The 25,187-nt window shown below is 43.8% G+C and overlaps 1 protein-coding gene across 2 annotated transcripts in view; it reads left to right on the top strand.

Moving 5' to 3' along the window:
• Positions 1-3,549: 3,549 nt before the first annotated feature.
• Positions 3,550-25,187, top strand: part of EFEMP1 (EGF containing fibulin extracellular matrix protein 1) — a 44,767-nt gene continuing 23,129 nt past the window's right edge. The window contains exons 1-4 of one of the 2 annotated variants that reach the window (XM_039717102.1): positions 3,550-3,576; positions 4,033-4,120; positions 7,031-7,079; positions 7,255-7,515. In XM_039717102.1, coding sequence (XP_039573036.1) covers positions 4,040-4,120; positions 7,031-7,079; positions 7,255-7,515 — 391 coding nt within the window. In that variant the 5' untranslated portion in view covers positions 3,550-3,576; positions 4,033-4,039. Of the gene's footprint in view, positions 3,577-3,774; positions 3,918-4,032; positions 4,121-7,030; positions 7,080-7,254; positions 7,516-25,187 lie in introns of those variants that run through there. The other variant, XM_039717103.1, reaches the window with a different exon arrangement.

The raw sequence follows: 25,187 nt of genomic DNA, 5'->3' as shown, positions 1-25,187 counted from the left end.
CAACACCTGTGATAAGAAACTGATATGGTGAATTTTTACCTCTATGTCACCTTTCTATGAAAAGTGAGAGTAATTTCCTGACACAGACCTTCTTTCAAATCAAGTTTAGAGTTCAGTAACACTTCATGGCACATACAATATACTCAGGATACCTCCCTTGAAGATAAATAAACTTGTAAAATATTACCTCAAATAAAAGTTTAACATTTGTCATGTTTAATCGGCAATAAAAATCAGACACCTAATTCTTCACAGTTTATCCTTCACCAACATTATGTCACTTCCAAGCTGAAACATGGAAAAAAAAATTTGACATTTGCAGGCAGCGTGGCAGAAAGGCAGCCTGCCATGTTATCAAAATAATTTATGTTCTGAAATTCCTGTGAGTCCAACATGAAAATAGCATCTCCACCATTCCAGCTCTGAGTTTAGACAACTCCAGGGTTACTCCATGTGACACAGCCAGGGACAGAAACCATCTTAAACTGACACCGATGGTCCCTGAGCTGACAAACTTGAGTTGCTTAAATTCTCCTTCTGCTCCATTTTCTGTCCTAGGGAGTGATGTTTGAAACAGGAAAAGGGGGTCAGATCTGGGAGTAGAAGAGATTAAACTGCAATTTTGTTTTCCTCCTTTTTGGGCTAGCCTCTAGTATCAATCTCAGCCTGCTCTAAATTATGTCCAGCTGTCTGCTGCCCCCAGGGACAATTCTAGCAGCCAGAATTAGTTGGGAGTGCAGTGACATTTTAACCACACACAGTCTTCCTTCAGCCTACCTATCCTTGGGTTTTTGAGGACAATGGGGGGTGGCAACACATCCTGCCAGGAAGAAAAAATGTGAACACTGAAGTTGTAAACACATTTCAGCTGAAGAATTTATGAAAACTGTGGGGTTTAAAGAAAGCAAAAAACTGAGATGTGGCAAAGAGTTCACTAAAACAGTAGGGAATAGAGTGCACAATTTTCACAAGGAGCCAAAAGTAAGGAAAAATAGGAAAATTAGGGACCAGCCTGACAGGGCTTCTCCAGTTGTTGCAGGGGTTGGCCTCAGCAGTGCCAGGCTGCTGGTGGTCAGCAGGGAAGGAGGGATGGTTTGACCACAGGGACATCTTCAGACACCCCAGATATGTAACTCAGCTGTCCTTCAGCTCGTTCACATACCTCACACTCCCATCAGCACTTCCAAGCATTTAAGTTCTGCTCTCCCACACCAGGCAAGCTTCCAGTTGTCTCAGCAGGGAACATCTGAACTACCAAACCATGGGCTGAGTCTCCTACCTCCATTTAAAGGACTGACAACCATCCTTGGCAGCACGAGGCATTGCAGTAAATGTGTAACTCTGGCTGGAGCCAAGGGAAGGGGTCCCTGCTCAGCCAGTGCTCAGACACCCTCCAAAATTATGTTCCTGCTCTTCTCTGCTTTGCAGAACATCCTTCCAGAGGCAATAAAACCAACTGCAGTCCTGTAATACAGGCAGTGTTTTCCTATGTGGTAGCTTAAGACAAGACTTAAAAATTTTTAGTTAATCCAGAACCAACAACTTAAATTTTGTTCTCTGCGTGGCATGGATGACAATGCCATAACTCAAATGGCAATTCAATACTCACTATGTAGTGCTGCCAAGTAGATAAAAGCAATTATGATGTTATTTTGCATTCATTAGGTTATTAGAAACACCTGCATTTATTTCTATAAGCAAGAAACAGTAAAGTTTGAAATACATGAGGGACCACATCACAAACAGGAATCCAATTTACACCAACAGAAGTGAACAACTCAGAGGCAACCTAACACTGGGAAGCTGCATTCCTAAATAATGGAATGTAGGCTTTAAAGGAATCATTTTGGAGCAGGAGAACACATGTAAAAAGACAGCCTGTTAAATATGAAAGTAATATGCACAAAAAAGTACATGCAAAATGTCCTATAATGTAGTCAACTTAGATTTTCTTCATTACACCATGTTGTTGCTTCTGTTCTTTACTTACCAGAGAGGTGTGTGGATTGTAAGTGCATTTTCAGGAGTCCCACTTATCTGTAAGCACAGAAAATGCAATGAGGGAGAGAAAATCCTGCCTCCTCTCACCTAAAAAATAAAAGATAGGCAACATATGGTTGCAGCTACAAGTATTCTAAAACTACCAGCTTGGCTGATTCTAGAACAGATAAGAAGTGATTTGATTCAGAGACAAAATTAATGAGCACTGTATGGCTGTCCAAAAAAGAACTCATGCTTTATGTAAGATCAACTATAATTTAATGTTAAGAATTATGGGGTTGTATAGGAAAGCCATTCTCTAGGCCAGCAGTGCCAAAGGTCTGCAGCATAGTAAGACATTTTTTTCAGATTTCCAGTTCTCCAGGCCCTTCAAGGTCTACATTAAGGAGGCAAAAACTTATTTTAAAACTAGAGACCTCTTGTTGAACTACAGGAACAGAACAGAACTCCTCTACTGTGCCACAGGCCCCCCAGAAGCAAAACTGGGGAATTAAATAAAGATCCAGTGACCAGGTTCCTGGACACCTTCTCCTCACCCAAACCCACCAAAGCTTCTAAACCCCTGCAAAGCCTCCTCATCCTTCCTTCTGTCCATGAGCTTTCCCCCTGGGTGGGGAAATAACAGCATTCCATAGCCTGGGAAGGTTTTTAGAAGTGATGGCTGCTGAACTTCAGTGGTGTCTGAGGAACAGGCATTGCCCTGTGGAGGGCTCCTCATGGCTTTTAACTACCAAATTTTTAACAGCTACAACACATCAATAGTCCTGCTATTTTAAATTTCATGGGGAGGTTTAGATTAGATATTACCAAAAAAATTTCAAGGAAAGAGTTGCAAAGCACTGAGAAGGGCTGCCCAAAGCAGTGGTGGAGTCACCACCCATGGAAATGTCCAAAAATGTGTGGATGTGGGACGTGAGGGCAAGAATACTGGAAGTTCCATGTGAGGGCAAGAATATTGGAAGTTCTGTTTGCAACCAAGTGAAGGGTAAGAGATCTAAAGGCCTTTTTGTGAGTTTCTTTTAGACCTGCTTGTGTTCACTGCTTGGCTTGCATCATGTATGTCATGGAAGGAGAGGAAATTACAAAAGCATGGACTGAGGAAAAACCCAGTTTTCCATTCTCATTTCCACATCTGCTTACGGTTGCAATTGAGAACATTGCAGCGACAGACCCGCTAGTCTCGAAGCTCTTTTTCCCCACCCTTAAGGTTGACTCACGACACACGCCAAAACGATGGCCGTGCCGCTCTTCCTCGAAGATCCCAACGCGGACGCAGCCGCCGCGGGGCTGGGGCACCCGAGCGGCGTGAGGGAGCGGCTCCAGGGCTGCGGCCGCCGGCCCCTCAGGAACAGAACAGAGCTGCTCTATCGTGCCACAGGACCCGCAGAAGCAAAACTGGGGAATTAAATAAAGATCCAGTGACCAGGTTCCTGGACACCTTCTCCTCACCCAAACCCACCGAAGGCTCTAAACGGGCTGCCCTCACGGCCCCAACATGGCGGCGGGGCCGCACCTGCCCCGCGCGCTGCCGCGGGGCCGGCAGGGGGCGCGCGCGGCGCCGTGCCGGCCCCGCAGGTAGGAGCGGGCAGCGCCGGGGCTCCGTGCCCGCCGCCCCCGGGCACGGCTCTGCCCCAGCGGGTCCCTGGCAGAGCCCGGCAGGTGGGGAGTGCCCCCCACGCCTCGCTTTGACCGAAAAATTCCTTTTGCGCCCCAAAGCGTGCGGCGGGCGGGCAGTGCCGCTGCCCGCGCCTTGTCCGGCGCTGCTCCCGGTGAGCGCTGGGGTGTTTTAAGCTCCATTGCCTGGTTATTTCCGCCCCTCTCTCCCAGCTGGATAAAACCCCCGGGCTGGGAAGCACGGCCAAGCCTCACCCTCTCCTTGCGGGAGCGAGCGGGCAGCGCCGGGCCGCCTCTCCCAGGTAGGGGCTGGGTGGGCTCCCCGGCAGGAGCCGGTCCCGGGGCTGCTGCGGCCGCTGCCAGCAAAGGAGACCGCTAAAAGCATTCCTGCTTGATTTGTTTTTCCTTTCTTTCAAGGTTCACGATGTTGACAGCTATGTTCTTGGCTGCGTTCGTTCTCATTGCAGTACGTTCGCAGGAAACTGAGGAAACCATAACGTACACGGTAAGGTTTAATGGACTTGGAGATAATTACTGCTTTGCGGGGATTCTTTGCTAAATGACCCTTAAGAAAAACCGAATTTCTTGCCAATGTATAGCATGTGCTACAGAGGTCGCTGAGTTCGAATATTAACCATAAAATAAGCTGTTCCTGCACTCAAAGAGTGTTTAAAAGTTCAAGATGACAAGATTGAGCAAAATGCATTACAACTGCTTGTTTGGAAAAGTTTATCTGTGTACGGACTGAACAAAATTAGGAGGCTTTAATATATTTTTAATCCATTTTCATAAAGGCAGGGTCCCTAGGACCTTCATTTGAAATATATGGAGTTTGACAGATAATTAGGTCAAACATTCTTTTGTGTTTTCTTATGGATGTTTCAAGCTGTTTTTAACAAAATGTAAGTACTTCCAAATTTGGGGCTTTTAATGAAGCATCTGAATCCCGGAGTGATCATGGGACTGTTCTTTTCTGAGCTGGTTTTGAGCAGTGGCTTTGCATGGCTTGATAAAATTGTTCAAGAATACTGGGAATAGGTTCTGCTTGCAACCAAGTGGCAGGCTAAGAGATTTAAAGGCCTTTTTTTTTTCAGGCTTTTTCTTTCCAATCTGCTTGTGTTCAGTGCTTGGCTTGCATAATGCATGTCATGGAAGGAGTGGCAATTACCCCAGCTTGGGCTGGGGAAAAACCCGCATTTTCACATCTGATTACAGTTGTAATCCCTGCAACTTGCTTCATATGGGTGGACCTCTGGATATGTGCACACACATCAGCCCAATGCCACACAAGCAGAAAATTCTGCACACATGCAAAAAGTTAGAGAACCACAGCCAAAGCCCAGGATTGTGTCTTATACAAGTAATCCCACTGAAGTCAGTGGGATGGCTCAAGCAAGAAAATGTTGCAGAGTTGGACCTTCTTGTAGAAGTCAGGGCTTAAAGAAGCCTCAAGTGAGCATCAGGAAGTCAGTAATAAAATACTTTAACACTGGGCTTTAGAAGCATTAGGGTTTTGAAGGCTGGAAGTAGTTTTATTTAGAGGCTTCTGTGATTTACTTTTGTTTTAAAGTCTCCGTATATAAGTGGAAACTGAAGATGTAAGTACCTTTTGAAAATCTGGACTAAACAGGGATCCCAGCCTCCTCCTTTCCCACAGTTATTATATGAGGGGGGGTTTAATTATGCAGCATTTCCAATAGTTCTGTTTATACTAAGTGAACATTTCTTGTAAGCCTATGTGAGCTGGGCACCTATGCTCCATTTTCAAGGAGGTCTTAGCCCTTAGGTGCTTCAGTGATGGTTAAATGCTGATCATGTAAAATGAAACAAAAAACCCCCAGCTTTGGGAGATTTTGCTCTTGGGATGCTACTGTTTCTCATGCACACATTGTATCCATGGAGGGCCAAATCCTTTGCTATTGTAAAAGCCTTTGGCTGCAGTAATAGATGGACTTGGCTCCTTGCAGTTAAACAGACAGTACTTCTGTTGTGCATTAACAGGAATTGGGTGATTCAGTAAATGCATGAATTAGCTGTTTTCCTTTGGGTTTGCCTTTTCATAGCTACAGTAACTTTGGAGTTGTCAACTCAGCATGTAGTCAATCCTTTAGAGAGTGTCCACTTACCCCTTGGGGAGAAAAACCCTTCCAAGCTACAGCTCACTGCCACATTTGACAAATCACTGGTGTCACCTGCAAGAGAAGAAAATATTTTCAATCCTCCTGCTGAGTCAGAGTCCATCTCTTAAAATAACTTGAGGATAGGACCTGCAACAAGTGGATCTTTGCATCAGAAAGTCAAGTTTGCCACTTGGAAGTCCCTCAGCAGCAGAGGAGTTGCAATGAGATTTAGCTTGCTTGACTGTGACTAATTACATTAGTCAACTCCATTCCTTTTTTGTATGGGGCCATTAAAGTAGTACCCTGAGCAGCCCAAGATGCACCTACACAGCACAGTCTGGTTGATTCAATGATCTTTTAATATTTTAAATGTTCCTGCTGCAGTTGGTAGCACCATGATATTTTGTTACTCAGTCTCTGTAACTGTGACCTGCGACTAAAATTACTGCCCTCTGGATAATTTAATGTTTTTGGGCAGAGGAATAATGAAGATGCAGAGCAGACTATTTAAAATCTTTCCTGAACTTGCTGGTGTGCATTGATATGAATAGCTGCTGAGTATAGCCTTGTTTGAATTCTGCAAAGTCTTGTATAAATAAGTAGTCCTGCTGTTATAAACTCCAACCGTTTATTGTGTGTCTCACAATATAAATTGTCCTTCCTAGACTGCAGTTCCTGGAGTCATATGATGAAAAAGCATGTGAATGAATTTCCAGCTGTCATGGGATCCTCCCCCATTGCTAGAGTGCTAATGGGAGAGAGGATGAAGTCCAGGGCCACAGAGTCCTCTTGGTCCCTCTGGCAAACAGAGTCTGAGTATGAAAGAGGTTCACCTGTTGGAAGGCAGGGAATGAGATCCAAATTCAGAAAAACTTGCTGCTTTTCATAAAATGATTTTCATTCTGGTCAGCTTGGTCACACCAAAGATCATCCAAGGATTCAGCCAAGGAGAGATGGTAAAACACAGGGACAAGGGAAGGAGAAAGCAATGGTTTTGTCACTTTGCTCCCCAGCCTGCTCACAACAAACAATATCTTGGGAACTTCCTGAGACCGAGGTGCTCTCTGTGTTTCATAGAGCATTCCAAGTGGGAATGCTCTATGAATGCTCTATGAGCATTCTTGTGGGAAGAGATCCACAAGTTTTACTGTTCCTGCACAGCAGTGATGTACCAATTGCCATTTTTCTAGCCTACAAAGGTACTGCATTTCCCTTTGAGTTCACTGAATACACTCGACTGTTTTTCCAAAACAAAGAATCCCAAGTAACCAAATTATTATTTTTTTTCTCCACAGCAATGCACAGATGGCTATGAATGGGATCCTGTTAGGCAACGGTGCAAAGGTACAGTAAATAATTTTCAAAGACAGACTTGTCACTGGTATTCTTTAAGTATTCTCACTGCACACCCCTGTTTTGGACACGGAGGTGTGCGTGCATGTCTCGTCGTGTTCTTTGTGTTAATGGCTGTTGCAGAAGGTTCGACTGTTAAAAGCATGTGTGTTGTTGCTAACCACAGATATTGATGAATGTGAAATAGTCCCAGATGCATGTAAAGGTGGGATGAAATGTGTTAACCACTATGGAGGATACCTCTGTCTACCCAGAACAGCGCAAATAATTGTAAATGAGCGAGAAGAAGCAGCAGCTGAATCCACAAGTGGTCGAAACAGCGTCATTCGCCGGACCCCGGCCGACCCCCAGCGCGCCCCTCCCAACCCAACCCACCAAATCCAGTGTGCAGCTGGGTATGAGCAAAGTGACCACAACGTGTGCCAAGGTAAGCCGCCGCCTGCCACGGCTCTGCCCCGGTGCTGTTGCAGTGGGGGTGACCACAGAGCCAGGGGGGTGACAGCCTGTAGCCCTTGCACTGACTGGAAGGGACTGGTGCTCCGTGAGCACCTTTAAAGATGCAAAAATAAAACACGGAAATGTCGCTGGTGTTGTTCAAGGCATCAAAATGTGAAGTTTGTTGCAGCGTTTACAGTCTGTTCCATCTGCTTTTGGGCTAAAAAATTGAATTCATTTCATTGTCTGTAGCTCCTAAAAAAGTCTTAAAACTTACTCTAGTGAAGCATTTTGTGTTGTGTTAAGTATGTCTAGGAAAGAAAGTGCTCTGAAAAGAGCGGGCAATGCAGCAAGGCATAAGCAATTTGGAAGGGTTTGCAGAACTCTGTATTTTTCAGTAAGTGAATGCTGAATGAACAAAAAATAACCACAGGATGAACTTTTGCTTAGAGCAGGCTGCAGTGCAGAAGGGTCCTGTATTTGTATTGTGGATAAGGAATATTCCTCCAGCAGTACCAACTTCTGAACAGCCCATGCTCTTCTGATCTCTGTGGAAGTAGCCCTAGGCAGACCCTGCCACTTTACTTCCAGTGCTGGCCTGGGCACTCTTGGAAACTATGGCAATGAAGAGTTTTCATCTGAGTGTACATACACCACACACAGTGCCAAAAATTCTCAGGGCATTAGCAATGTTAATTGTATGCATTCAGGAACCAGCCTCACAAGCACTTCTGTAAACTAAGACTGTTTCATTTATTATTTTATATAAACAGTTTACTCTTCTACTTGCTGAAGTAACAAATGTTTTGGCCATTGTTTTGTTTTCTTTCATAGAAATATATTCTAGCCCTTGCTCACAAACTTGCTTTTCAAGCACATTGGAGGGACACCCGTGCAAGGAGAGGGCAAAACTTGACCCCATGGTTCATCTTTTCCACTTTGTGGCCTGTAGCAGTATAATCACATAAAATAGTACTTTAGGGACTGTAATCAGGGCAGGCTGTAATACACTGTGGTAGTTTCCTTCTCCCTGGTATTCATGTACACAGGACATTATTTATCACTAGTAAGTAAATTCCCTGTCATTCTGGACCACAGTAATCATCATGGAGGCTGGAGGAGTTATTTTTGTAGGCAAAGCCTCAGAGTTGCATTTCTGGCTTATCTGCTCATGTCCAACATTTCTGTCACTCTGATTCAAGAATGTCAAGTACAGAACCTACCACAGGAGGTCACATCTCCTTAACCCTGGGCGTTCACTGGGGGTCATCAAGGGAAAATCCAAATTTTCCTTAAATGGCAAATTGGCTTTTTCCTTAGTTTAACTTGGCAAAGCAGCAGCAAAACCAGGAGCAGAGCTGCTGGGTTTGGCCTGGTACTCTCTCCTTCAGGTGATGCTCCTGGCACTACTCTTCACTGGTGAACTGTAATAAACTGTTCCAACTTCAGCACATAACATTTTTATTTTGATAACAAATGCAAGTCATGCTAGAAAATGTCAAAACATGACTATCCCTTTTGCTATGCTGGCTTTAGATGTATAAATTTGGGATACAGTATGGCAGTTTGACAGCATTTAGTACCCATACTTTGTGCTCCAAACAAAGGTTGAGGGTTAGGTGTAACTGAGAGACTGACAACTGGTTAAGGTTTCTGTTTTGTTGAGGAGAAATTGGTGGTGATAGATTACTATTACTTTACTCCATGCTCTGGCTTCCTGGAACTTGCAACTAAGTATTTCTATTAAATTACCAAATCTTTGGTTAATTTATAACAACAACAAGTGTTGTTACAGTACCAGAAGTTTTAACCAGCAGGCAAACTGTGGTGAAATCTTGGGCTTGACTGCATCAAGCTACTCATTTCCTTGTGCCAACATTTCAATCTAAATGCAGAAAGCATGGAAATATTAGTGTTTGAAAGCTGAAATGTATTGAATGTATTCCAGCTGGAAAAAGGGTAGTGGACAGTGTGCTTGAAATGAAGGATAAAAGAGTTTTGGAGCACTTAAAGCATGCATTCAGCTCCATGATCTTCATGCTTTTCACTGCTGAAAATATCTTATAAAAGATAATCTTGATCAGCAATGGTCCCGCTGCGGATTTATTTAATTATGGTTAAAAGACTTTGCTATGATAACTGCTCGAGGCTCCTAGGGAGTGTAACTTACAGATATAGTCACACTTAAGCTTGTTTTATTGTTTAGTAAATCAAATATGAAGTCCAGCTCCTTCTAATTGTTTGCAGATGTATGACATTTTCCTTCCAGTCCAGCAGCACTAAGTATTTTATAACCAATGTGAAAGTGTGGAGACCTCTGTTTCAAACAATAACATGCTCCAAGGAGCTGAATTGCTGACATCATGCTGCAGTGTGAGGGGCCTTCTGTTTTAACACAAGTGTCCACTCCCTTTTGAAGCATGGAACAGTGTGGGAATGACAGGCCAAGCACACTCCTGTGGTTCCTGTGCTTGGAATAAATGCCCATAAACAACACTGGTCCTGGAGGATTTCACTCCAGTGATGTGCTGATACACGTTTTTATAATTACTAGTGAGCAGAAATGTTTGCTATCCTCACTTCTAACATCACATTGATGTTAGAAGTGGGGGTAGCAAACATTTCCTGGGACATTCTTAAGATGCTCTTTATGAGCAGTGGTGCCAGGAACCCCCAAACTGAAACAAGGATGAGGGAGGTTATTCTGGAGGAAGAGCTCTGATGTGGAAGAAGTTGTGCTTCAACATAAGCACTTGAACTTTAAATTCTGAGTTTATAACTTTGCCTAATCCCCTCCATCCCCATCCCAAGCAGCTCCCACTCCACTGTCACTCCTAAATTTGGTCCCTAAGGGGGATTCCCATACATGGCACCTGGTCACACTTTCAGGAAGCCACTTGGATGTTCAGCCCTGTCCCTGTGAGGGTATCACTCTAACAGTGGTATCACTCTAACTCAAAAAACTGAACCTGTCCCTGTGAGGGTATCACTCTAACAGGGAAGAGCAAAAAACTGAATAACTCAGTAATTTGTTTCAAATTATTTCTTAACTCAGGTTCCCAGGCATTTTTTCCCTGATAAAAACCATGAATGGCTGCACTCTGTGCCTGCACTCAGGCCTGAGTTTTATTTTACTTTGTTGTTAGGCTCTCTGTGATTTGAGTCTGCTCCTATTGAATTCAAAAGAAAATCACCCAATTAATTCAATTTTGTCAAACCTAGTCTGCAAGAAAATACTGGCTTCTCCTAGAATGTTAATGACATTTGAATGAAAAAAAGGGACCAAAAAAGGTAGCAAATAACCTGTAAAACTTGGAAGGGAAAAGAACTTACTTTCCTAAATTCCTATCATGTTGGCAATACAAGCAATAAAGTAAGCAAACGTTTTTGCTCCTCAGCTAGATTAGCTTTTGATATTTCTCCAGCCTGTCTATAACCCTTTGTGCTGCTGCAATGTCAAGTACAGGAGAGAGACAGATTGCAATACAAGAGATCAGTGCTTGCTTCTGTGGGAGAAAACTCTGGAAAAATGTCTTTGTCCAGACTTGGTGGCCACTGGTTGCTTTTATCCTCCTCTGGGTTTTCTGTGGTGTGGTTATTCTTCCTCCTGCAAAACCACTTTAAGTATCCTTACATTGGTAGAGGTTAAGGGTTTGTTTTATTTTGTTGTTTGGTACTTTTCAAAGTAACTTATCATACTCAAGCTATGCTTTTGACTCAAGAAGTTAATTGTGAATAAGTCAAATAAGGCTAAGTTTTGCATCTGGAGAATCCTTTTTGTTGTTGTCCTGTTAAGGAGGGAGGGACAAGGGCAAGCAGTTCATGATGTTTTCCATAGAAAAATCACTTTGTATAATATATATTTACAAATGTCAGGGATGTGCAGCTGGCACATAAAGAACATAAAAGGTGTGTGAGTGCAGGTGCACTTGGCTGCCCTTGGCAGAGCCTGGCTGTGCCCTGGCAGGAGGCTCCTCCTTGGCATTTTGGCTGGGGCACTGCAGCTCCTAATGAGCTCCACTTGCTGTGCTTTGATTCCCCTCCCTGAAACTCCTGGAACTGCAGCCACATCCAGCCCAGCTGAAACTCAACCTGAAATGCACCCCAGGGGTGCCACTAATGTGCCACAACCACTAACGAGCACTCAGCCCTCAGGGCCAGACTCCAGGGAGCCCCAGAAGTGCATGGACTGGGATTTTGGAGCCTCTGCACAAAGCTGGGATCTGCTCCTATGGACCCAACCCATTTTCTAATACACACACAGCCTAAAATACAGCTATAGATGTTCCTTAGCCACAGAAATGGTTTTTGTAAAGCTTTTTGTAAAATATTGTACCATCCCAAGTTTTCCCCTTCCTGTAGGTAAGAAGTACTTTTAAAAATGCTTCAAGGTTCCTTGTGGCTGCCCCATGCCTGGAAGTGTCCAGGGCCAGGCTGGATGGGGCTTGGAGCAGCCTGGGACAGTGGAAAATGTCCCTGCCCCCGGCAGGGGTGGAACAAGATGATCCTCGAGGTCCCCTTCCAACCAAATTATTTTGTGATTCTGTGAACAGCATTAGGCCTGTTGAGTTTGAGGGTAGGGTGAGGACAGAGCCTATGGCAGGAAAAATAAGGCCTGGTTAGGTGGTTTAGGATGGCAGTAGCTCCAAGTGCTCCCTCAGGCCGTGTGTTTGTGCAGCACTCCAGTGAGTGGGGAACACTTGTTGCCAGCTGTAGCCACTCTAAGAGACTGATCTGGTTACATGTGCCACTTCCATACTCATTACTGGGACAAGCCAGAGGAATTCTGCAGGTCTAAGAGGATGCACAGAAGGTCAGAAGCTGACACTTTCACAGCTCTTTGTTCATGGCCTTCAATTAATTCTTTGTACATTTGGATAAGTCATGCAGAGATAGATCATCTTTCATCAGCCCATCCTAAACCAACTGTCCAAGCTGTTAATCTGTGAAACTGCTGCATTCTGCTGCAAAGCAGCATCTCTTTAGTAGCCCTGAGGGTCCACAGGGGCGTTCACAAAAACCCATCTTGTTTTGAGGGCCTGGTTTTGGGCATTTTTGAAATCAGGCCACTCTGAATCATCTTCCCATCTGTGCTATTTGCACAGCTGTGGGTGTCAAGTCAAGACCTTGGAGAGATAGTCTCTGTTCTGTCTGACCATTTTACTGTGAACATCCATCACAAGCATAAATACTAGCAGCTGCTTTCCTTTCCTGAGCTAGTTGCTGCTTTCCCATTGTCCTGACCCCTGCAGGAATACACTCAGTGTGTTGCAGATAAAGATTCCTCCCATTTGCTCATCGTGCTAGAGGCAAGCAAGCTTCCCCGAGTTGTATTTACCTTAGCTTCCTGAACTGGGATTATGCAGGCAAGCCCTGGACTTCAAGTTGAAGTAAACTCATTAGCAGTTCTCATGGCTTCTTGCAGCAGAGGAATGGGATCACACAGTAGTCACCTCGGCTGTCATCCTTGTGGGCTGCATTTGTTGATTTTTGAAGCCTGTTGCCTTAGTAGCTCAGAGGAGGCTCATGTTTTGACAGACAAAACACAGCAAATGGATTCAGAAGGCACATGGCCTGAAGAAAGTCCAAACTCCAGCCATCTGTCCTCCTTCAGAATTCCTCTCTCTAAGCAGGAGGTCTTTCTCACAATGCAATCAGGAATAACACCAGATAGCAAAGGGGAAGGATGTGCTCATGCCTGGTCCTGGCTTGGCATCCCAGAGCACTTGGCACCCCATTAAACAGCTCAGAGCACTCATTTCTCTCTTGAGGAATCCCCTGTACCTGTTGTAGACACTCAGATCTGTGCATCCTACAGGTCAGGAACACCACACCAGGAGTGAGGGCTGTCACCTGCTGCACCCAGCAGCACCAGAGGGCACAAAACAGGCCTGGGGGCAGCATGGGCTGTGCTCCCTGTGCCAAAACCTGCTCTCAAAGGAATACATCCCACAGCATCACAGTGATGCAGGCCCCCAGCCAGGGCCAAAGCACCCTGGCAGCTGCTTTTAGCACCTGTCTCAGGTAATTTTAGAGTGACACTATTGCCACTGGGATGTTCTCATTGTGCTTGCTCTGAGCAGTTTTTCCTCCCAGTCTCCTGCACTGTCACTCCTCAGCCTCCTGAGAAAGGTTCTCTGCTCCTCCTCTCCCCAGTTTTTTTCTCAGGATGATTTTCTCTCAATCACCACTTTTTTTCCTCCATTTTCAAACCCGATTCCTATCCAGATTAATTAGTGTATAAAGTGCTCTTACCTGTGTTTTATTTTCACTCTTGTAGTCTGGGTTACTGAGTCACATTTGCTAGAACATTTCTGAAGGATCTCAGCATTGCAGACACATCTTTCAAAGCTCCAAGATCTTTCTTGAGCATCTCCAATGATGGGACACAAATTCAGGAAGCTGGAAAACTAGTTCAAGAGCTGAAATTTGAAACTTATTTTCCTCATTTTATTCTCTTTCCAAGTGATATCTCCCTTCCCATTCTGGCCAGGGAAGATGATAGCTGCTGTTTCTGTGTGCCAAAACAGCCCTACAGGAAGAACAAAGCTTCCTGCAGAGGCCTGTTTGACTCCCTGCACCACCCAGGGATGTCTGTGTTGCTCTCCCTGTCCTTTGCTAGGGAATCCCATCTGCTGCCCTGCAGCCAAGCACACCAGCACTGCAGGAATTCATTCAGAGTGGTGGTTAGACCTCCTGGTTTGCCATTTTCCTACTGTCAAAACCAGTGGGAGTGTTACAGGACTCCCTTCTAGCCAGATGTTTTTGGTCTGGTAGAAACCACAAGGAGAGTGTAATTTTTGAGTTCACCTACCAGGTTGCATCTTAAACATTCCACATTTTTTGTGGTGTAGTCAGCTCCTCTTGTGCAGCACTTTGTCATGGCAACCCCTTTGTGCTGTGTCTGTGTTAACTGGGATTAGTGTAAGCTGAGCTTGACCACCTCCTTTCATGACACTTAAAGAATATTTCTTCTTTTCTTCCCCTCTGTGATGCTTTTTGAGCTGCTTTTTCTGGGCTATCATCGTTTATGCATGGTCTAGAATAAGTCATGTGAAATGTAAGCCTCCTTTGGGCTGAAGGGTTCTTATCAAAGGGAATTTTGCCACATACCTGTCAAAGGGTTTAGATGCTTCTAGCCACAAGGTTGGAAGATCTGAACTGGGTTTGTAAGATCTCTGTTCTCTGTATGACAAGAGTTCATGGGATAGGTAATCAGACATATAATGTTCATGAGTAAAAAGTACAAAATTTCACAAAGAAATATCTGTTTCATCTTTAATTTGCTACATTTTGTTTTCATAGCAGCCAGATAGCAACAGTTTTGGAGAGAAAGTTATTTGCCATAATTCAATAGAAAGCAAAATGTAACCTGAAAAAAAACCTGTACTAAATACACAGGAATGCTGCATGTACCTTCTTTCATCTACCTTTTAACTTTACTAAAAATACAAGAGGGACTTGCAAATTACAGAGCTCTGAACTATTTTAACACACATGTAGTAATTATAAAATACTTTAATGCTCATTCCCATTTGTGTCTCATTTGTTAATCTGAAACCATGTTAAAGGCTGGTCCTGTTGTAAGCAGAGTAATGTCTAATTTTTGTTAGGTATAATTATATGATCAAAGCTGAAAAAAGTGACTAAGAAAACATTTGTTACACACACTTTTATAAGCTACAGTGCTAAGAAAAAGTTCTTGAGGCTCAGAAATGAATTAGACCTTTCCTGGCAAAATATATCCCAAGCTCTTAATTAAGCATTTTTAGAATTAGATATTCAGTAGCCCTTTGCCTGTTGCTGTTACTGAATGCCTTAAATAAATAACTCCAAAGGAAAATTCTTCAATGGAAAGACAAAGGAGTCAGTGTGTGAAGGTTTATCTCCTGGGAAGAGATGTTTACTTTGGGAAACTCTCAATCTGGCTTTCTTAACTCCTGATTTTAAATTCGTGCCTTTGAGTGGACATTAATTAATTAAGCCTGTTTTGATCAGCTCTGAGAAGGAAAAGATATTGCTGAGCCTTCCTTTATGAGCTGGATTTAACCAGAAGGAAACTGCTGGTCTGGTGCATGAGCAGTGTGAGATGATTTAAGCAAATCTGACCCTGCACTTGAGCATGTCCAGCCCGTGCCTGAACAGCTGTTCCATGGGGATTCCTGGGGACAAGCAGAGCTAGTTTGGGTTTCAATTTCAATTGAAATTCACCAGGGTTAAAGAAATTCAAGGAGGGGAAGAAAAAAAAAACAAACAAACAAAGAAAAAACCATCCTGTGGGATATAAAGCCCCATAATTCCAGAAAAGCAGTAATTTGGACAACTGATTCCTGAATATCTTGTAGCTTTATAAATTTAGAAAGAAATCCTTATCAATACTGTAACTGCCTACTGTTGTCAGAAGTACTTAGAAGTGGGAAATACAAGAGCTTTTGACAGGTAACAACAATGTTCTGTGTGGTTTTAAAGAGGTTGCCAACAAGTTAACATTTAATAACAATCTTACACAGAGCAAAGGAATCAAACCTGGCAAAGTGAACAGAAATGTAAGTGTGATTTTTAGCTGACATGACCTATCTTATAAAAATAAAAACCAGGAGAAACAATCTCTCTCCTATCTAAACTTGGAGAGAATTTTGAGTGTCTGGTATACAGAGTAGGTAGAATTAAATACACTTTTAGAAGCAACAAATACTTGCTTGTAGTTTTTAAAGCACTTTCTCCATAAATGAATTTGCTCTCAAGGGACTTTCTTATCAGGAGCCAGTTCTCCACAGAACTTGGAGACGATAAAACAAGGACTGGGTAAAACAAGGACTTGGGGTGAGTTAAAGAAGGAATATAGGAGTATTTCACAGGGCAGTGAGCACAGAATCACATCAGAAATGAGCAGGGCTTCAGAGCAACCCCTGCTCTGCCCCTGTGGGCTGTGGATGACACCTGACTTCATTCCTCCCAGAAGTTGTTGGAGTCTAAATCAGGAAAGAGTGCAGAATCCAAAAGTCATTCCCACTTCCCAAGGGGAAAGAAAAGACATGTTCTTCTCTGACATCATCCTGCCTGTATGTACTCTGCATCCAGACCTTCTCAGTCTTATCTGGCTTAACTTGAAGCATCAGGACAGATTTTCTTTCCCACTCTCTCCTTATGTGTTACTGGAGTAGAAAATAATTTGGGAATGGTTGCAATACCCAAAGACATTGCTGACATTTCCAGCACTTTTTCCCTGGAGCAGAAAGCACTGTACAAGCAGATAAAAATTATAGATTTAACACTACTGAGCACCTCTTGGGTTTTTGGTGTTTGCATGAGCAGCAGAACCTTCCAGTTTGGATTAACCAGAGCTAGAAGAGAGTTAGAACCACACTCCTGAGAGCATTTGTGCAGGAAAAATTGGGTGCAGGAAAATTTGGGTGAAGGAAAAACACCCAGCCATTTTCCCCATTGCAAACACTGACCATTATTTAAACAATCCAGAAATTCTATTCATAGATTTTAATCTCTTAATGAGCATGTGAAAAAGGATGATTTTGGGGAAGCAAAAACATTTTTGTGAGCGTTCCAAAGCAAAGTATTCCTCTCTTAGAAACTGTGGCTCTCTGTGCCTATAAAAAGGAAAATTCCCCATTTCTAGACAAGACATTTTTACAAAAATGTTGCTTCATTATGTATTTAAATCAAAACGTTCTCTCCATTCTGGTTACACTCAGAGTTCAGTATCCACTGTGAGGAGAATCTCTTCCTTACTATGTATGCAGATTTATAAGGCTCCAGGCACCTTTGAAATAAATTGAAAGCACAGCCATGTAATAGAGCCAAACCCCAAAAGCAGCCAAGGAGATCCACCCAGCAACACCCTCGAACACCCTCAGCTCTTCCCCTAAGCACAGCTTCAGAGCCCTGCTCTTGATCTTGTCTCTGCTTTCTCCACCCTCCTAAAAGCTTCCTGGGGGATTCCCCAGCTCCAGAGCCATGCAAGGGCTGTTTGGGATGCAGGAATAGTTCACTTCCTTGGTTTCCTTCCCTCTCAAACAGCTCAGGAGCAGGGCAGCTGTTTGCAGAGCCTGAGACAGGGGGATACTGAAAAACAAGAGCAGCAGCTTGGGGATGCAGAGAGGTTTTAACATAGATCAAAGTGTAGCAAAACCATGCAGAAATAACCAAGGCAGGTTTGTAGCTGCTTTTCCCCACTTTGAAATTCACAGTTTGAGTGTTTGTGATGCTGGAAGGTGGCATGGTTGGAGAAGCCCCTCAAAAGGAAACACTTCCCAAAACCTCTGCCATGGGATAGAAGTGAGGCCAACAGTTTAGGAACTTGATCAAACAAAGGTCTGGACATTTTATACAGTGAGAGCAGAAGTTAAAAAGCAGCAACTTTTGCAAAGGTTAACAAACCTAATTTATGCTTAGGGCAGTCCTCAATTCTTAGCTCATGTCAGGATGAGGTTGGCTGCTGAAGAGCAGACTGGTGATATCTGTACTTTTCTGAGGTGTCTCTCAGTGCCCAGTTTCAGAAAGCAGAGTCAGTATGTTTTCCATCTTTCTGGATTTGGTGGCTTTTATCTGTAGGTTGAGCACAAAGCCCATTCCCCAAAGCTCTGGCTAATCAGCCTGGTGGACATCAGATGTTCAGTCCCATAATAGAACCACTCCTGGCCCTACAGGCTGCAGAAGGCTGAGCCTTTTTTGGGAGAGCACAGACCAGTGTAGTTCTGTTAAAAATTAAAACCATTGGGAAATTCAGACAAAAGTTTCTGTAATTCCGACAAAGTGGTATGTAAATAATCTGATTGTTAGCTGTCAAATGCTATTTCTATATCAAAAAGAAATCAGGTATTGATATCAGAACATTGTCATCATAGGAATCAGGGTTTGTTATTGTGGGGCAGAGCAAGCAATACTGAAATTCAGCGACACTGAGTACTGGCACAGCTTCCAGGGGCCCTCCAAGGTCCCATTCTCCTGAACAACATGTGCATGGAGAAGGAACTGTCCACTGAAAACAGCCTCATGGGGCATGCACCTCCCTACCTTAAGGGCTGGACTCCATGACCCCTCTTAACTCGGAATATTCCGTGATGTGTGACTTAGCCAGCACATCACGCCCCACAGTTGCTGTGTTCAGTGGTGCATTTGGGACAACAGCAGCAGCAGGAGCAGCTTATATCATTCCTTGCATTTGATTCTTTGTTTTAGTATCTGTCACATCCCAGCCAGCCAAAAAGTGGCCTCAGCACATTCTGGCTGGTGAGGCTGAGGGAGCCCCGGGGGCTCCATTCACATGCCTGGTGTGTGACCAAGCAGGGGCTGAGCAGCCACTGCACAGCCTGGTCCTCAGGGTGGGGTCCCACTCCTGCCACAGCCCCGAGCAGCAAGCTGGAAGCAAAGCATTAAAGACACCAAAGGGACTGCTTGGGATTTTCACTCATTGGCCATTGGGGGGTTCAGCCAGCAAGAAAAACCCCAAGTGTGTAAGAACAGGAAAAACAGCAAAAAGGCAGCAGGAACCAAAGAAGGGTTTTTCATCTGGCTGTAACATTCCGTGGGATGTGCCTGGATGGAGCCCATCCCCATGGAACACACCATCACACAGAGCCCAGAGCTCCAGAGCTGCCTCTGTCACACAAAGCCAGCTTCAAGACAGCATTACTGTCCCATTGGGAGGCACTTGGGATGGGCTGCACAGACAACAGCCCTTAAAAACTGGAATGATAATATGCAGGTTTTTCCATTCCTATCATTTGTCCTTAATTTGAAAAATTAAATGCTTATGTCCCATTGTTAACTATTCTTAGCAGTAATTTCACAGTTTAGCCCAGTGGTGACCAACTGGTTTCCTTACAGTTCTTCTCTAATTCACAGCTGGGCTGAACTTACTTGGTTAGAATTCACTTACTTAGGTTGCATTAAAAAAAAGAAGTTGTGTGACAGTCCCCACATGATTTAATCAGAAACCTCACTGCACTCAATTCCTGCCTGAAGAACACTATAAAAAGTCAGAGGAAAGAAAGGTAGCAAAGTTCTCCATTCTGGTTAGTAGCTTAGAGTATGTTTAGAGCAGCCCAATCCAGGTGAGAAGGAGCCTTGGAAGGTCTCCAGCCTGACATCCTGCTCTGAGATCAGACCTGGGAGATTTATCCAGTCAGGGCTTGAAAAACCCCATGGAAGTAGAGCACAGGACTTTTCTGGGCACCTATTCCACACCTTGACTGCACTAATGGTGAAAAAAGTTTTCCCTGTACCTAGAATCCCTCCTTACAATTCACCCTGGATTGACACACACGAAAGAGATGTGCTAAAATTTCAGACTTGGGGGGAAAACAGGTTTGTTTCCTTACAAATGTGTAAGTGAAAAAGTGTTCCCCATAAGGGGAGGTAACAATTCTGGGCAGCGCTGGGTTTGAATGAAAACATTTTTCTGAGGAGCAGACTGGCTGAATGTCATTCCCAACTTCCCATGACCCAACTCCCACTACAAGTGAATCTCTACAGCTTTTTAATTTCCAGTTAAAAACAAAAAATCAATGTGTATCCACAAACAATGAAAGAAGGGAAGTTTTACTGATCTGTGACTGTGCTTACTTGAACACTGAATAACTGCAGATATTTTCATAGCTAGTGCCCACCAAAGTGCTGAGAGAATATCAAGACTGATTTGAATAAACAAAACCACTGTTTGTACTTTGAAGTGTCATATTAAGACACCTTCAGTTGCTTCCAGCACTTAAAGCACACGTTTAGATCCCAGTATTTTCCCTGACACCTTTGCACATGCCTCAGTTTACACAACTGCTCACTGCTGGCCTCAACCAGGTTGTTGCTAGGAACTTTTATTTTCAAACCCCTCACTAAAAAACTTGCCAGAGCAAGCCTGCAATACCAGGCACACGCTGATCCTACTCATGGGTGGGTAGGAAATGCTTGAGAGTATCGGAGGGAGTAGCCTTGATCTGGAGGAATTGGCTGTTTACTCAGCTTGAGTTCCATTGCTGGGACAGCTTTCACATCCCTCTGCTGAATATCCCAGCTTGTCTCACATCTACCAATGCTGCCCCTTTTACATACCCTTCAATTCTCGTTTCTCTTTAATTCCTCACTCTTTTCTTTATTAAACTCGTGGCAACGAGGGCCAAAACCTGACTGAAAACAGCAGTTCACACTGTGGTCCTGGATAAATTATGGTACAATTAGCAACGTCACTTTCAAAAAGTTAATGAAATAAAGCTGTTGCTTTAGGAAACCAGATACTTTACAGTTGATGATTTATGGTGACTCCAAACAGGACTGTGAATCTGCAGTGCCAGATGAGGCCATGCTGTCACTTCTACTCACTAAATACATCGTGCCACTTCTCTAGGAAATGAGGCCTGGCTTGGTTACAAGAACCAGCTCCTCAGTATCTTCTCTGTAAAATCTTATCCCTTCTGGAAGTTGAATTTCCAACTTGTTGATGATCTGCAAACCAGATCAGTTTTGTCCCTTCTGAGGAACAGATGGATGCAGGGGCTGGTTTGGGACACCATGACACGTAACTGCATCCACAGAGATCTTTCCAGGAACCTCTCAGATTGCTTTTCTGGCTCAAGGGGCCTTGCTCTCCACCACTGAACATTTTGGGCAAGTACATGTACATGTAATAAGTGTGGAGCCTTGTGGGGTAAATAAAAATTCCTGCACAAATAAGGGGAATAATAAATCAAGCCCAAGTGTTTTAAGGCAATATGAAGAATTAACCTGTTTGCTGAACCTTCTCTAGATAAGAGGTCATTGTTCTTTGCTTTGAAAAGAATTTTGTTTTTAATATGTATTTAGCCTTACTTATCTATTATACTTTGCTTCCTTTTTATTTTCCTTTCATTGAAAACAAGACCTAACTCCTTAAAAATTGTTTGGACTTGATCCTAAAACACACTCAACACTTCCCAGTCAAGAAAAAAACAGGGTACAAGAGCCTTCGTTACTTGGATTTCATTTGTCAGAGGTGTTTTTGAACCTCTGAAATCCCTTCAGAACACCCTGTGGTTATTAGCTGAGACATTATTTCTTTGTGCTGAATTTTTTGCCTGTCCATGAAACCTCCAAAGCAAACTAAGAGTCTGTTAGAGCCTAAATAAATTTAGATACAGATCTCACTACAGAGGATGTTCAATTAACTGCTAGAAACCAATCTTGTCATTAGTCTTCCACTGGTGCTTTGCATATTTATTGGGACCATCTGATTAATTAAACCCAGCCTCTAAATCAGGGCAGTTGGTTAAATGCTATCTATGAAAGTTTCCAAGCTACTGAAGCCCACATGTTTTCAGTCTGCTAAAAAACTTCCCCTCCTCTTCAGCAGTCCCTGTCTGGAAACCTTGTATCTTGAAAAAGCTGTTAAAAAAAAATCTTTATAATCCACAACTTTCATTACCTGGTTCTTGCTGTCCCCTGAAATGCCCCCCTGTCCTCTCTGCTGCTTGAACATTCTCCTGGGTTTTGGTTCAGGGCTTGGAGCCTGAACCACAACAAGGGAATCCTTCTCCACAGCCAGAGCTTCTGAAAGCCAAGAGCAGAGAGAAATCCAGGTTGGACTTCCCAAACTCACACAAGGAATTTGAGGTTGATTAGCCTGGGAGAAGGCTTAAGGCTGCACACATTGGTTTGGGTTATTCCAGCTAACAACTATAATTGCACAAATAATAGGATTAGTAAATTACTTTTTAAAATTACTTTAAATCACTCCAACTTTAAAATTTTAAGCAATCCCCCCCATGATCCTATAGGTAAGAAATGAATGTGCTCATAGATCATTTATTCCTTCTCCACTATAAACACACTATCTTCCTAATACTCAGCTACATCTCTCCTTCCTTCACCTTTTCATTCTATTCCTTGCTCTTGGCATTAATTACTTGGATATAATTAGCCTCCCTAGATTCATCTTTTGCCAGTTCACCTCTTGTCTCATCAGTTCCTGGAAGGCAGCACTTCCATGAGGAAAGAGCCACCAGTCAATTGTGTTGCCATCCAGCAGCTCAGTGAGGATGGCATGGACCTGCCCTTACCTGCTGCACTGCAAAGCTGAGAGGACAATCAATGCACTGGAATTAAATCCATCTGGAAGGCATTTCAGGCAGGCAGGCATCTCTGGGAACCCTAAGTGTGATTGACTGCTTTTTCCAATAGCTTTGATGAAATCTAAATTGAGAAATCTCTTCTCCCATCCTGTAAGAATTTATGAGCAGAATTTCTTTTGACCAGCCACCACTGGCCTGTGTTCAGCAGCATCTGAGGCCCTCATGTTTCCCTGTGGATCCTGCCCAGCCATTAACCTCTGCAGTGGATTTTAATCACACATTCATGGCTCTCTGCTCATAGCTCCAGACAGCCAGGCAGTGCCAAACAATGTACTGACAATGTCCTGGGCATCCCTCAGATGTGCCAGGATGCAGACAGGCATCCCTGGCACTTGGCTCATACATTCCATTTGCAACAGCATAAAGATCTGGGATCTCATGCCTTTTAAAGAGGGGAAAAGAACACAGAGAACCGAGCAAAAAGCTTTTGGGGGAAAAAAAAATAGGACTAAAAAGGTCCTCAATGCTTTCTCAGGAAGGATGGCTACAAGAAAGATGGAGAGGAAGTTTCTGCAATTTATTTCTTTGCATTGAGAAAACAGGTTTACATCAGATATCAGGAAAAAAATTCTTGGCTTGAGGTGAGGCCTGGCACAGGTTGCCCAGAGAAGCTGTGGCTGCCCCATCCCTGGCAGTGTCCAAGGCCAGGTTGGGCTTGGAGCAACCTGGGATAGCAGAAGGTGTCCCTGCCCATGACACGGGGTTGGAATTGGATGAGCTTTAAGACTCCTTCCAACCCCAGCCATTCAATGATTCTAAAGCTTCCCACTCATCTTTCTTCCTGGGGCCAAAAGCAAGAGAAGCATCTCAAGCCACAAAGTATTAAACAAACTTGTCCAGTGAATCTGTCAAGGCTTGTTCCTTCCCTTCCCCTGGTAGCTGCAAAGCCAATTCCTTTTATTCCTGCCGTTCTCCGGAGGCAAAAAGCTCGGTTTGGACAGGCATCAGCACTAATGGTTGTCCCACAGATCTCCTTGTGTCCTGGACTCTGCTGCTGGATCTTTCCAACCCCTGCCAGAGATCCAGGGCTCTCCTGAGGTGGAGCCATGGCCCAGGCCAATGTTCCTTGGCTCTGCTGCTCACGGAGCATCAACACGTTCTGGGGAGCACCCACACTTGGTCACAACCACAAATGGCTTCAAAAGCAACAATTTTCTTTCATTTGGTTCTAAAGTGCTCTTTCAGGAATTTCATCAACTTTCAGAGAGTAGCAGAGATTGTTGGAGGAGCTGCTTTTCCTCTCACAACCACTTTGCAAAAGCTGATTTTCTCACCAGGCTGTGCCCTGACAAAGCCTGGCTGTCTCTCTGTGCTCCCTTACCTGTGTTCTGTACATTTTAAGATCATCTGGAGACTTGCACAGGGCTGTATCTATTTTAGTGTTTTTATTGGCAGCTGGTGTATACTACCATGCAGCCACGTGAACAAAATTACAGAGCCCGGACAACTTTTGTACAGAATTCCTTTGGCCACAGTTTCTCTGTGGGTTTCATTTGGCAGAAGTGATATCAAGCAGAAGTCTTTCCCTCAGCTTCTGATGTAAACTAAAATACACCTTATAAATAGAAAACACAGGCATTAGGAGCAGTGCCTTTGGGCAATCAGCCACCTTTGGGCTATGGGAAAAATTCAGCTAGATATGATTCATAAATATAATAAATAGGGTGCCATAAACTCGCCTTGCTCTTCACAAACAAAGGCACATGCTCTGCCTTGAAAAATCAGAAGGGCAGAACCCAAAGGAACAGGGAAAGAAAAACAGGAGAAGAGTGGGAGATTTAAGGGGGAGAAGGAAAAATGGGGCTTCAGTTGTCAGTGCAAAGTATAATTTTGAAGCCCACCAAACAATGTGTGGAGCAGAACTCCACTGCATCCCTCCATGCCCTGCTCCTGCTGAGCTCCAGCCTTGTTTTACAGAGCTCACCGTGTAAGACATTTCAAAAAGCACTCAGTTTGTTCTTCAGGCTCTGGTTTAGCTGAAGGCTCCTATTGATTACAGCTGGAGCTGGATCAAGCTGGGGCTGCCTGTGTTCTGCTGGCAGCCTCTGGTTTGTAAATACCTTTCATCTCATCCAGCAGTGATGATGATGTGCTGGGATGATGTGGCAGCAATTATTTATCTGCTGCGTTGGGTTTTCTCCTCCACGCTTGCCAAGAGCCCTAAAGTCAGGCCATGGAGAGGGATGCTGACATCTTTACATTTCCATTAAATCTTCCTGCTTCTTCTGCAGGAATTCTAACAGCTGTATTGTCATTTCAGCAGTCATTTCTTTCCTCACTCTCACACTGATAGATTTGGAAGCACTGAATCTATTCCACCAGATTTAGCAAGTTTAAACTTGTGACAAATAACCTTGTTATCCGATAGCACTCCCCAGAGGAAAACCCCTCCAAGCCTCCCTTCTCCCAGGTTTCTGAGCATCCTGTCTATATCCAGAGATGAAGCAGGAAAAGCAGGCCTTGGTTACCCTCTGAATGGATTTACACACTTGCTTAATACCATGTAAATACTGACAAATAAAGCATGGATCTTGTCAAACTTAAGAAC

This window comes from Passer montanus, unplaced genomic scaffold (assembly GCF_014805655.1).
Source record: "Passer montanus isolate IOZ18808 unplaced genomic scaffold, ASM1480565v1 scaffold37, whole genome shotgun sequence".
NCBI lineage: Eukaryota > Metazoa > Chordata > Aves > Passeriformes > Passeridae > Passer > Passer montanus.
This window is presented reverse-complemented; position numbering and strand designations above follow the sequence as displayed.